Below are 13,183 nucleotides of genomic sequence, written 5' to 3' on the forward strand. Positions count from 1 at the left end.
ATTTGGATTGTTCTCTTCCTTTGTATGAAAAAAAAAAATGAGCCTTTCGGGAGCAGTCAATCAAATGTAATTTGCTCTGTCACTCACCCATCCATGCTATCATGCCTTTAAAAGAAAAGGAAATTGAAGCTGAGACAGTAGACCCTGAGCCACACACAATCACCAAAATGGACCACAGAGTAATAGCTCTTTGACCAGCACTGAGTATCCTTCCCATTTTTTTTCCAACTACTGTCAATTGTTTTACATAAATCTGAATATATTTCCAGGCAAACCAATGCCATTATAGAATGTCCTAAATTAATGAGACCGTCATCAGGGGAAATATTCGTCTGCAATATTGCTTTTTACTTCAAGTGCCCATGACCACAGGCCACCACTTCTTATGGAAACAATTACTCACAATTACTTGCAATTAATGCAGTCCTAATCACATGGGGAATCTGGTCCAAGTACCAAAATTAATGCAGGTTTGCATTTTAATGTTCCCATTAAACACATTCTCTTGTCTTCCCTTGTTGAACTTACTGTAATCATATATGCATGTTGTCTCTGGAAATATAACTATGCTTTAACGAGAGGTCAAAGGACTTTAAACATTATCTGTAATCAACTGTTTACATATCCTGAAAGAAAAAGGCATGTACATCTTCCTGGAAGTATATAAAATTAAGATAGGTGGCATTAGAAGTGAAAAGTTTTGCAGTGAAATAAACATTCCTAATATTTGATGGTTGAAAATCTTTCCTGGTAAGGTATTTCTCCATAACTCAGAATACGACTTCCCTGCTGGTGCAATCCCAGTCTTTTCTAGCCGGTTCATATTTGATCCTCCTCTACCAGTAAAACAATAGTAGCCTGTAGGCCTATGCACTGGCTTACAAAGAAGCAGTCCCAAAACACTTACCTGCACAGTTCTGCTCCGGTACCCACTGGACTTTCAGCCCTTCCCTCTGGCAGGCTCGGGCATACGCCAGGAATGACTCGCAGTAGCAGTTTTTATGGACTGGGCATTCGCACATGTCTGTCACACAGGACCTGCAGAACAAAGCCCCAGAACAAATAAGCAAGGAAAGTTGGCAGATATCTGTCCAAGGTCTGGAGTTGTTTACTCTCCAGTCACATGGATTTCAATGCCACAGCAACTTATGATACATTGGCAAGAAAGTTAAATGCATCTCTGCTGTCACATCTCAAGGACTCATCTTTTTTTAGATGTGCTGCTCTGATGCAGAGAAGTCTCAGGAGCACCAGGGAGAGAACCACATGGAAACAGGGAGGTGAGAAGACCCAAGAAACATCAGACAGAGAGGACAGAGACCACACTGGGAAAAGGCAAACTCCATTTTTGCAATGATTTTGTGTAAACACAAGATAAAGACTGTTTTCTTATTCCCTGGAAAGTAATAATTTATAATTTTACCAATAATAGCAACAGCATTAAGTGGATGACTTCTGCAGGTAATGAGCATATGCCCTTCTATGCAAGGGATGAGACATGGTGCCTTCTCTCCAGGTTACCTCCAGCCTCTCCCCACTTTGAAGGCCCCAAAATAGTTATATGCCTGTTTTGTCAGCAACAACACTACTAAGTGCCAGACTTTAAGAGGCTCCAAAGGAGCAGGGATGATGCAGCAGAACTGAGCAGTTCTCATGCTAGGAAATCCCCCAGGCTCTTGTTAATAACACCATCTTCTTCCATTGCATAAGACAGAATCACTACAAAACATGGCAGGGAGCAAAGCTGCTAATATGGTCCTAAGTGAAACTGCTACTGCGTACGTCACCACTATATTTCAAGTTAGCTCATCCAGAACGTGTGCCCATTTGGCACAGACCTAAAATATAACTGGAAAGAGCCGGTGGACTTGCAGTCGGCAGTTTCTGCATAAGGAGAATGCTTAGACACTTCCGCAAACACAGCAATGCAAATTCAGAAATGCTAAGTATCTACTGCTCCAAGTGGAATCATTAAAAGGCAGGAACAAGGTGTGGGGAAGACACACTCAGCCCTCTGAAAATGATGCCTTCAGTTCCTCTGCTTTCTAGTGTGGGTGCTCTGTGCGTGCACCTTGGTTGTCAATGGGCGAGAGCCCTCTGCTCCATGCATGTTCAGGGACTCCTGTGTTCCTGAGAGGACAAGGCAACTTTTGTGAGAGGCAAAAATCATCCAGAAAGATCAAGTTCATAAAAAATGAACTCTCCATGTTACTTGCTTTTGCTGTGGACCTAAAATTCAGTTGTCTGTAGGAGAAGGATGGATATAGGCTTAATTTTCCAGAAACTTTCCACATAGCTGAATAAGTAATAGCTTGGAGAAAGTGCAAGCATCTCAGTCAAAGTAATCAGAAGCCCTACTGCCCATACAATGCTTTAGAGTCATTGGGAAACACTTATTCAAAACTAGGAGAGAGGATTAGTGGTTCTTCAAACACAGGCAAGCTTGTTTCTGCATATCCAACAGTGCCCCTTAAAGAGCAGTATTTCCTGTTGCCAAACTCACTAGCTATTTCAGTAACCAATCATATGGTTAAACCTGACAGTTCTGCTTGACGTTTCCAGGAGCTTTTACTCATTTTACTCTCAGTGGACCCCCAACATGAAATTATAAAAAAATTCACTGTGACAAATAAGCAACATAAGTGCTAATGTAAAAAGGTTACCTGTCCTCCATTTACAGGTATATATGTACTGTGGATAAACAGAATTGCATTGGATCAAATCTGTTACAAGTTCATATTTACAGACCAGCGGTTTTCATTTGAAATAACTTTTCTTTCTAGGGACAATGTAATTTTATTTAGCTTTAGTTCTGCAGTAGGTCCCTTTACATCTTTCCCTCTAACAGATGTTGCTGTATGGGTATCACAGCTGATAGGCTGCAAGGAACAGATCAGCACAACCTTGGCATTGTTTGATTTTGCTAGCTGATAAAAGACCTCGTATAAGCACAAAGGGTCACCTTTTGATGGACACACTAAATAACTTTACACTGTTTCCTTTGGCCACAACATGTTCATGATCTCTTGCTAGCATCCCTGTAGCAGGCACTGCTCCATATACCCCATGCGTTTTAGGAGGTGTATGTCTTATTTTGCATTGAAGTAGATGCTTGTTCACTATTGTAGCAAATTATGAACACAAAGAGAGTCTGGAATAATCTCCACAGATAGAGTCCATTATCAAGACACCATTTCACCATGGTTTTAGTTCTGTGCTAGTCTCCTTTATCAATCACATTTTACTGCTTTCCACTCAGACTGAGTTACTATTAACGCCCTCGATGTTTAGGGATGCTTGCCAGTGCCAGGCTGGCTACGTGTTCACCAACTTCCTGCCTTAGAAATTATAAAATCCAAAACCTGAGATACTTCCTCTGCTTTTTAGACTGTAAATGCATTTTTTACCAATACTCAGAGGGGGCCATCTCCTCCTGCACTGAGTCAATGCCCAACAGCTGCCTCAGGTGCTCGCATCAGGTCAGGAAATCTCCAGACTCGCAGTCAATCACCCAGTCTTTTTAATCATTAACATGTTTGTGGCAAGGCTAGCACTGACCCTTACAAAGCCAGGGCATGGTCTGGGCAATTAGGGAAGACAGGGCATGGTTCCCCGTCTGCAGGAGGGCAGCTATGCTCTTTGAGGTTGCAGAGAGTTTAGGCCCTCATGCACGTGAGTGACTCAATGCCATTAGCCCTGCTCTTGGCACTGAAATGGCCTTGGACATCCAGACAGGCTCCAGAATGAACCATCTCCACTTTGGCTGGGATCAGCACTATTTACTACAGTGTTCAGCATGGGATTCCACTAAGGTAGCATGCCATGTGCAACACAAACAATCGTCTGATTCATTACACACCTAATTGCTTGTGTAATTTTTATTTTCCTGAAGTGTTTAATCCTGGTGACAGCTGCACTGGGCTCAAGCCCTAGGCTTGGATGAGAAGCAATCATCAGATTGTGGCGGTTTTATTAATGAATTACAATTGCTAATTATTTGTAAGGTTAATTTAATTAATTAATTAAAGTTAAATGAAAAATTAGAGTAAAGGAAACTATATCCAGAGCTGCCAAGCCTAGTCAATCAAAAGAAAACCTTTTTTTTCCTAATGAAATTCCTTGCTGGCAGGTATAAGGCATTAATATTAATTGCAGTTAGATGGATTGGCAGTTGGGGGAGAGGGGTCTTTTTATATCACTCCTGAAATCAGCAGGGAGCAGGTACATGGTTTGTTTGACAGCCACTGCGAGAGTCGAAGGGCAGTTCTGGGAAAGGATGTGGAAGCAAAAGATGTCTATCCTCTGGGGGCTGGCTAGTGAGGGGGAGCTGGTGATGGCCCATGGGCAAGCTTTGATTTTGGGTCTGTATTTTTTTTGAAATGTGATTACTTCTTGTATTTAATTACATTTCTCACAGCTATTGCTGTTACAGTTGTATTAGAAGACTGTTGCAGGATGCTTCACTAGGTAAATTTAAGAACTTATTCTTGTGAGCTGTCCTAATCCTTTTCCCTTGCAAAAATCTTTGGTATGTGCATAGCTTTTTCCCCCCGCCATCTCCAGTGACTGATACATTTCAAAAATTATTCTCTGCTATCCCAGATCCTGCCTCCTCTTCATTCCTCCTTTGAATCCAATAAATAGATTCAGTGACACTAAATGCATGTATGCAGAGGCTTATCTGTATTCTAATCTGACTGGATTGTTCAAACAACAGAAAAATTCACTTTTACTAAAACTTTGGAGTTATGCCAATAGTGAAGCCGTACTGACAAGTTACCATACTGCACATTAACGGAGACTTTGTGTCTTTCAAGATGTTGTGAGTCTTTACCAAGACCAAAACATTTGCTTAAATGAAGTAAAATTGAGAATGCATATCAGAAGCTTAAACGTCAAAACGTTACAGTCATAGAGAAGTAATCCCACAGGAAGACTGCAGTGCAAGTTACTTATAAAATGAAGCCATGTTACCAGCTACGGAAATACACACAAGATACTTCACGCAGCTTTAGCTCTGCTGTCAGTGAAATCGTACAGAGGCAATGATGTTGTGGTCCAAAAGAAAATTATGTTTCTTTTAAGGATGTACTTGGCTGTGATGGCTCACTTTATCTGGAGTCCCTGCTCCAAGTAAGCACCAGAGCACAGCCAACCTCTCAGTCCTCAACTGGTACCAAGTGCCTCACTGTGATTCCTTTTGATGCTGTCTATGCTGCCTGCAGGGTGTGTGTCAGAGATGGCGATAATTGGGTGTGTATAATCAGAAACTGTTGCAAGGGGAAATCCATGAAAGTGAAGGCATCCGGCAGCTGTGGGACACACCCCTGAAGGAGGCAAAAACACACACACTCTCCTGCCACATCTTCAAAGAGAACTGGTTGAGTACACTCCTTCAGCAACAGCCCTTTTTCACATTAAACCATGGAAAGTCTCCAAGTCCCGCAAAGGACAAAGAACTGACTCCTGTGCTACATGCACTATTAAAAAGAAGAAGAAGAAAAGATCACAGCAATGAAGCCTACAGCCTTAGTCCGTTGCACACTGGATTGAAATTGCAGATGTTCACTTGCTGAAATCAGCAGTTCCTTTTGCTTTGCAGTACACACAAATCCAAAATCAGAACCAGCCATTTTAGGGGGGGACTATTTCTGCCTTTTTTCCCCCCACATTTCACAACAGGAGTGTGATACAGTGCATTTTTCAAACCTTTTGGTACCTTCAAGAAGTGGCTCTATGCAGAGAGAAAACACTAACATCTTCCTCCAGTAGGTTTCAACAGACTTTACAAAAGCAATTAGAGAGAGTGCATGACTACATAGATTTTATAAATGTGAAGAGGCATCTGGTGGTGAAGTGGTTTGTCCTCTATACCTGGGATAAGCTGTACACTTGCAAACTCCAAAGCCTGAAGGGTCATCTGCCTAGAGAGGAGCATTAATTTCCAGTCCCACCATCCTGCGAGACAGACTTCTTGGGATAACTTCTTATTGGGTATGGCAAATCAGAGTTTTAGTACAAGCTTGGCCTAATTTAGCACTGGTTATGAAAACAGCCCTACTCTACACAACAGCCAGTTTGGATTCCCATAGTCACACTGGAGTGCTCACAATTCAGCAGCAACACTCAGGATTTATTTTTCCTGATCCAAAACTAGACATCCTTCCTCTTTCTTTACAGGAAAAATAAAAGCAAATGGCGTCTGTCGGTACTTGTGTTGTTACAAGAAAGTTTGGGATGTTTTTCTTACAAATTTTGAATGAGTTACCATTATTTATGGCCCCAGATAAAGAAGTCATTTCACAAGGTGAGACGATGAGAAGATGAGACATGTTCTGATGTACAATGGAAAGGCTCATGCTGTTGCTATTGCAAGCTCTCTCTTGTCTGTATGTGCATGTTTAATCTTACTGATGTATTGAAGCGTGATATGTAGAGCTGGAGACCTTTTATGGCTTTGAGGCTTGAGATCAGAGGTCTGAGATCATTCTCTCTTTCTCCAGAATTTACTAATATTAATGCAAAAGCAGCAAATAACTCATCAGGAAAGTAATTTTGGAGGCTGCTGAAAACACAGAAGCCCTTACATCTATTGAGTATTTGTTCAAAACACTTGCCTGGGGAACAGACTTTCATGAAGCAAAGGCAGTCATTTTCAAGGATCATTTCTTCCAGGACCAGGTAACTGTATCTGCACTCCCTCTGTGGTTTTTCCACACATCATAACAATGGTAACATTGCCTTAAATTGGGGATCTGATAAAGGTATCCATAACAACGTTAAATCATCAGCGCCCTGACCTGTTTTTCCTTAAGTGGGAAAGTGCCCAGAAAAAGTGTCAGGCAGCATACATGCACTTTGCACCGGAGACTCCCCCATGGTACAAGAACTCCCACACTGCTGAACTGGCTCCAAAAATACCCTAAGAATGTGGGAGCAGAAAGGGAACTCACAGCTCATCTTTGGTGAGCAGTGCATAGCAAATATACTGCAGGCATATGCTTTCAATGGGGAAATCTCATTCCTATAAAGAGAGCATTGGCCATAATGCTTAAGAATATCAGAGTTATTTTTGGCAGATTGCAGAGGAGGAGTTTGCAGCAGTAGGCATTTGAATCACACATTCAAATTTTATCCTGATCCCTGATTTTTGTACCAAAAATTGAGTCAGCCCTGGACTGTATTGCCCCATGGAACCGAACAGAAAGAAATTATAAAATACACAACTCCACCAAAGGGCAAGAGCTGCATGTGATCTAAGATTTCTAGGGCATAGCAGCCACATTAGACACACATTCAAGAGTCCTAATTTAACTCTGAGTGCCATTGTTCCTGCTCCAGATATAGACTTGGCACTCAGAGGTAATTAAACAGAATCACACAAGATATCCACATCCATCCCTGCCTTGCCAAGGCACCCTTCCAAAGCAGTTATTTAGAGGAGTTCAGTCAACTTGGGAAAAGGGTGTTTTAAATGAAAGTGGTAATTATTGTTGGTAATTTCCAACATAGAAGATGGACAGCAATTCAATTTTGAGGTCTTTGCATATCCAGCTCCTTTAAAAAAAGTCAAAACCCATACTTTCCTCACAAGGGTAAGCAAAAATGGTATTTTCCAGACACTGAATAAATGAAGGTCCGTGTAGACCTCTGAAAACTCATACTGTGCTGCACAATATCACCACAAGCCTATACTACATGCTGCTAAAAGTATTATCCAAAAGCTTTTGGAAAATGGCAAAATGAGTGTTCTATGTGTATATTTAACCTTTACATAAAGGGCATGCTGTGCCAGAATTGCGTTTTATTCCCTTAACCAACATTACCCACAAGAATATGGTAAAATGAACAATGAAACATTCTGGAACTCTTTCTAAAACTGCATAAAATTAAAGTTCTCAGGACAGCACTACCCTGACACCATATTTATAATCTCCCTGAATATGTAGTAGCAGTGGTAAAGGCACTTAAGAGGATGGAAGGAGGAAGAACCAAATAAAGAGTGAAACAGGACAGCAATCTTCCCTACTACTTTCTTCACAGTAATTCTCCTACTAATGTGTCGAGTAGGCTTTTTCTATCTTGCACTTGGATCCTTACAGGCATCTGTGGCTTTAAATATTCTTTCTGGTCCTGAGAATGGAAAGGTTGGCTAAAATCCCTCCATGGGGAAATAGCTGAACCATGACTGAGGAAGACAATGAAATCCCACGCTGGGCTCTAAGAAGCATCTGGTATGACTCAGAATGTTTCCTAGAGCTGAAGGTTACAGTACGGTTGAGCAGCTGACTTGCCACCTTTAGAGAGAGTGGATTTTTGCTCAAGAAAGTCCAACAGAATATGGAAACACCATCCACAGCCCTGGAAGAGCTGACCCCTTGCACTCCCACTCACTTTCAGAAAGTGGGAGAGAGTTTTCCCCTCCTCTTCTCTTTCAGTTCTGCTGGGCCTTGCAGAGTTTAACCTCTAAAGTCCTGGCATTTGAAATTAATATCTGTATGCATAAGAACTCAAGTGGTTTGAGTTCATATGTAGCATATATCTTGAAGTGAAACATTTAAAAACCACTTCTCTGTGTACATTACATACAACTCTGTATATGGAGTTATTGGAATAAAGAGGACATACAGCATAAGTTTCTTAACCCATTTCAAACAAGTGCCCAGTATCACACTGGGATGTGCCCATCACAAAATGCTACCTTTTACTTGCTCACTTAAGCAGTATACATACAATTTGTTCCACTGCCTTTGGTAAGATTAATGCAAAAAGGATTTGGCTGCCTATATGTACTATAATTTGTGGTTTGTATATCTGGCTGGAAAATACAGGGACCGTAATAACTCTGTCTAGAAGAGACAGTTTCCAAACTCATCATAAAGGGGTCATTTGCAATAAAAGTTTGGACCGACAAAAAGATAGAGAGGCAAATTTAGGAGTATCACCTGGAACCTGACACTGAAGGTTCAAAAGCTAGAACCTGGTTTCTGAAACCATGTATTTCTTCAGTTAACTAATATCTATAGTCATCCATTTGCAAATATCCATCACATAATTGGTAAAGATTACAGTAGCGGTATGTCTAATGCTACCTGACATGGCTTAGCATGCATTTAGGCAAAGCTTTCTGGTGAAAAAAACTCTAGGTGCTCTATGGGTTTAATATTCAGAAAGAAAGTCACCTCCTGAGGGATTTTCTAACAAAAATCCGATCTTTCATAGGCCCAGTGGCCTAAGGTCTACAGCCTATGTGCTCATCACTGATTTCCTATGGCAGAGTGTTTTGGCCAAATTGACCTATTTTGTGCCTCCAGAACCCCCTCAGAAGCCACAACCTAGAAAAATTCCTAAATCTCATAATCTCCTGTTTTGAATTTCTTAAGCCAATAAGATTCCTTATTACAGATCCTGTTCTGACATAACACAGCAGTATTCAAGCTACTTCACCACACCAGAAGTGTATTTCAAGTCTTTCTTATGAGACGAAAAGAAAGGGAGGATGTCTTAGAGGGCCTTCTCAATATCCATACTGGTATTCCACATTTCCATTCACTGCATGCACATGCTTAGCTTAGCACTTACACTGCTAACGTGAATTTGCCTTACGACAGACACCCCAACGTAATGGAATTTTCAGTGTTCTCTGGCACAGCTACCATGGAAAATCCATTATAATTTTGAGCTTTTGCATTATGTAATTGACATGAAATTTTATCTTTTTCTCCTTGCAGAGACTTGATTTTTAAAGAGTCCACCCAGTCTCCAGTTCTTCATGCACAAGTGGAGAACTGAACTGTCATGTCTTATCTAGAGAGAAGAAAAACCAGTCATTTCAATTCCATTTCAAAAAGACAGACATGTTTTAATATCTAGCTTTACAGAATTCAAGTGGTACTTTCAATCAACAGTTAAACTTTGTTATCATGTTTCATACAGTGCAAATGAACATGGCATAGACTAAATGAATCTAATATGACTGCATCAACTTTCACTTTAGTAGACAGAGGCCCTTAGTGTATTCTATGTGACAGTCATCATCTGAGAAAAGCCAGAGGTTTTTCAGAAGCTTATAAACATCCTAGACAGAGCCTCAAAAATTATTGAGAGGTTTTGAAGTCATGGCACTACAGAAACATAAACCATGTAGATATATCAATAGCATATTGACATAGTCATGAGGCAGACATGTAAAATAACACAAGATTTAAATCTTCTAAAATAAAAATTCAAAACAGATCATCTTCTTCTCTTTACCAACAAAATATATCATGGCCCTGCTATGCTATCTGTCATAAAAATATGTCATAGCCAATAACAAGCACAATGAGAACATGAAGCAGGAAATATTTTTGAAGTGTAAATATAAACTGAAGTTATCTTCAGCTTTTGATGGTTATTCACTGTATATATTTCCAAGGAGGTCTTGTGATATAATAATATACAGGCTGGCTAGTTGGAAACTTACATTCTCAAACTCTGCAGAGCCCACTCCCTGGCTTAACCCACATAAAATTAACTTTAATCAAGCATATTTTTCCTCTAGGTGGCTGCAGAGCATTTAAAAAGTTGCTGGCTCCAGACAGAATATGAAACAAAGAGAGCAAGGGAAAGAGCAGACAGGAGACTGCTACCTAGAAAACAGCTTTCCTCCTCATCCTGCTCCCTTTACAAACCAAGAGCCAAAATCTCATTTCAGCAAAGCCAGGCTCACTAAGCATGCCACCCTTCCAGCCTGCCATATGCTTACAGTGCATTTCATCTCAGAGTTCTCCCTGTTTGTCCTTCATCAAAGATAACTGCTAACAATAGGACTGGCAAGAAGTGGTGTAAGACCCAGCTTACCTGACATGAAACATTAAAAAAACCACTCTATTCCTGGTTTTGTGGCTTCCAGTGTGGTCCTGGCCCAGAGCCATACCAAGACGTAGGCACATAAAGCATGATTCAGGCAGAGTTCAAACACCTGGATGCAGAACTGTGGTCCAGGCTTGGTTGCCCTGACCCCTCAAGGCTGACCTTTTTTATGCTGGAGACTTAGTTCCTGCTTTTGCATTTCCTCAGGCACCTTTGCTTTTGCTCTGCATGTTCTCCAGACCATGCGGGCATTGGTGGGTACAAGCCTGACCGATATCCCAACAGTGAGGTCCTCCTGCCCACAGAGGAGGGCTGTGTTAAAACAGCAGTGCTGCCACAGTCCCATTCAAGATTCAATAGACTAGAGGGAGAGGGTGAGCGTAAGAGTTTGATGGTGATACAGGACTCAGCCAGGAGGCAGAGACCTGGTTTCTGGTCTCTGGTCAGTTAGACTTAGCCTGCTACTCCATATGCAGAAAGCTTTGGATAAGAGATGCTCTGCATGCTACCACAGTTCTTTTACCTTCCTTGGTGCAAGATCTCAAGTGCAAAACACAGTACAGAGCCTGAAAATACAGTGGATGAAATGCTGTCTCCAGTGAAATTGATGGGGATTTTCCTACTACAACACAGGAGCCAAGATTCAGAACTGTCATCAGCGGGTTTTTGGTTTTTTTTTAGTTGTGTAGTTCAAGGCTTTGAAGGATCCAGACCCTTTCAGGACACAGCTAAACATTGAATTCAAGCTTCCTGAATTAAAATGCCATGAATTAAAATTTCCTGTACTAGACATAGTGACTCCATGACATATCAGCCTGGCCTGGGAGCCACAGGAACCCACATGGATGTTTTAAAGTCAGAATGACCTAATTCTGGGTGAGGTGGGATGAGATGATATTAGCAGACGGAGCCAAGGTTTGTTGTCCTTCATGACAAACTTACCTTTCGGTGTGTTGGTTTGGGCATAGTCGTTTACTTGGCTAAATATAAAGACAGCTCTGATGTTAATCAGCAGCCTTAAAAGAGAAATACTGGCTGTCAGTATGAGCAAACCCTCCCTATCACAGAATGATCAGGATCATGGGTTATTTTCCTGCTCATCTGTGGCTGATGCCCAGTGGCCAAGATGATAAGATAAATTTTGGGCTTGGTCTTGTATACAAAGTCCTAAACATCTGAATTTGAATTCAACTCTTTTTGCTGGCTAGGCAGGGACTCTATGGAGCAGATTAGTGCCTGATGTTAGCCACCTTTAGTGTGCTGCCTGATGGAGCCACAAAGCAATTCATTCTCTCTCCATCACTTTTCACTCCATAAAATCTTCCCTGGCGTCCCCACAGCAGCAGCAGAGAGATCTCGGAGCTGTACCAACTTGTTATGAAGCTTGCTGTCAAACTTGGCAGGGGTTGCAAGCTACTTTAAACCTTTCTCACCAGTGAAGTTTGTGGGTAGAAATTGTCAGCGCGGAGTGTGCCTTTCATTCTTCCGAAAGAGGGAGACGGCACAGCTGCAGCGAAGCAGCCCATGCAACATGTCTCCTGAAGAAGCCCAGCTGACAGGAGAGGGAAATCCCAGGAGGCAATACGGAAGGAAAGGTGTTGCTGGAGGTTACACAGGTTTCATAGTTCATGTTCTCCATGGGTCCTCGGGAACCACAGTGTTTACAGTCCATATCTCTGGGAGGCCACTGACTTCTTCCCTTTGAGGTGAACATGTGGCACCCACTCAGCAGTTTTTCTGCTCCCATGGATCTTTCCACAGGTGGGGAGCCTGAGGGCCCATATGAAAGCATGAGCAGATTAGCTCTGTCAAAACAAAGATCCTGTTTTTGTGCCAGTAAGGAAAAAAAGGACGTAGCAGGGAAAGCATAAAGTAGAGTGTATGATATATAGAAGGAAAATTGTTTTTTAATAGAATCTTTTCAAAGTTTTCCGTTAAACTTTGGTCGCTTGCAGTGCAAGTTTTGGAATGCAGCTCCCTCATCCCCTTAGGATGGTCTGCATTTTATTACATTAGTAAGGAAGCCCAGATTATTCCTAGCAGCGCTACTGTATGAAATGTTTCAATCTGGAGCCAAAGTGGCAGAGGTAAAAGCCCCTTCTGATTGATTTTCGGCCACTATTCTGGGGCCAATGATTTAATGCAATTTTATTATGTGCAAAGGAAACTTTTGTTACCAAGCAATAAGTAAATCAAAAATGATCACATCATAATGAACAAGATGATATGCATCCAAATGTTACCCATATGATGACTAGACTTCAGCTGAGATACCTAAGCAGAATGAGCAAAGGAATATATCAGAAGAGGGGAGGAGGTATTGGTCATG

General features: G+C 41.5%; 1 protein-coding gene across 4 annotated transcripts in view; it reads right to left on the minus strand.

Moving 5' to 3' along the window:
* Positions 1–13,183, minus strand: part of BMPER (BMP binding endothelial regulator) — a 153,992-nt gene that overhangs the window by 12,852 nt on the left and 127,957 nt on the right. For 3 of the 4 annotated variants that reach the window (XM_075083607.1, XM_075083605.1, XM_075083610.1), the window contains one exon: positions 9,884–12,659. In XM_075083607.1, coding sequence (XP_074939708.1) covers positions 12,332–12,659 — 328 coding nt within the window. In that variant the 3' untranslated portion in view covers positions 9,884–12,331. Of the gene's footprint in view, positions 1–907; positions 1,039–9,883; positions 12,660–13,183 lie in introns of those variants that run through there. The other variant, XM_075083606.1, reaches the window with a different exon arrangement.

This window comes from Phalacrocorax aristotelis, chromosome 2 (assembly GCF_949628215.1).
Source record: "Phalacrocorax aristotelis chromosome 2, bGulAri2.1, whole genome shotgun sequence".
Classification (NCBI taxonomy): domain Eukaryota; kingdom Metazoa; phylum Chordata; class Aves; order Suliformes; family Phalacrocoracidae; genus Phalacrocorax; species Phalacrocorax aristotelis.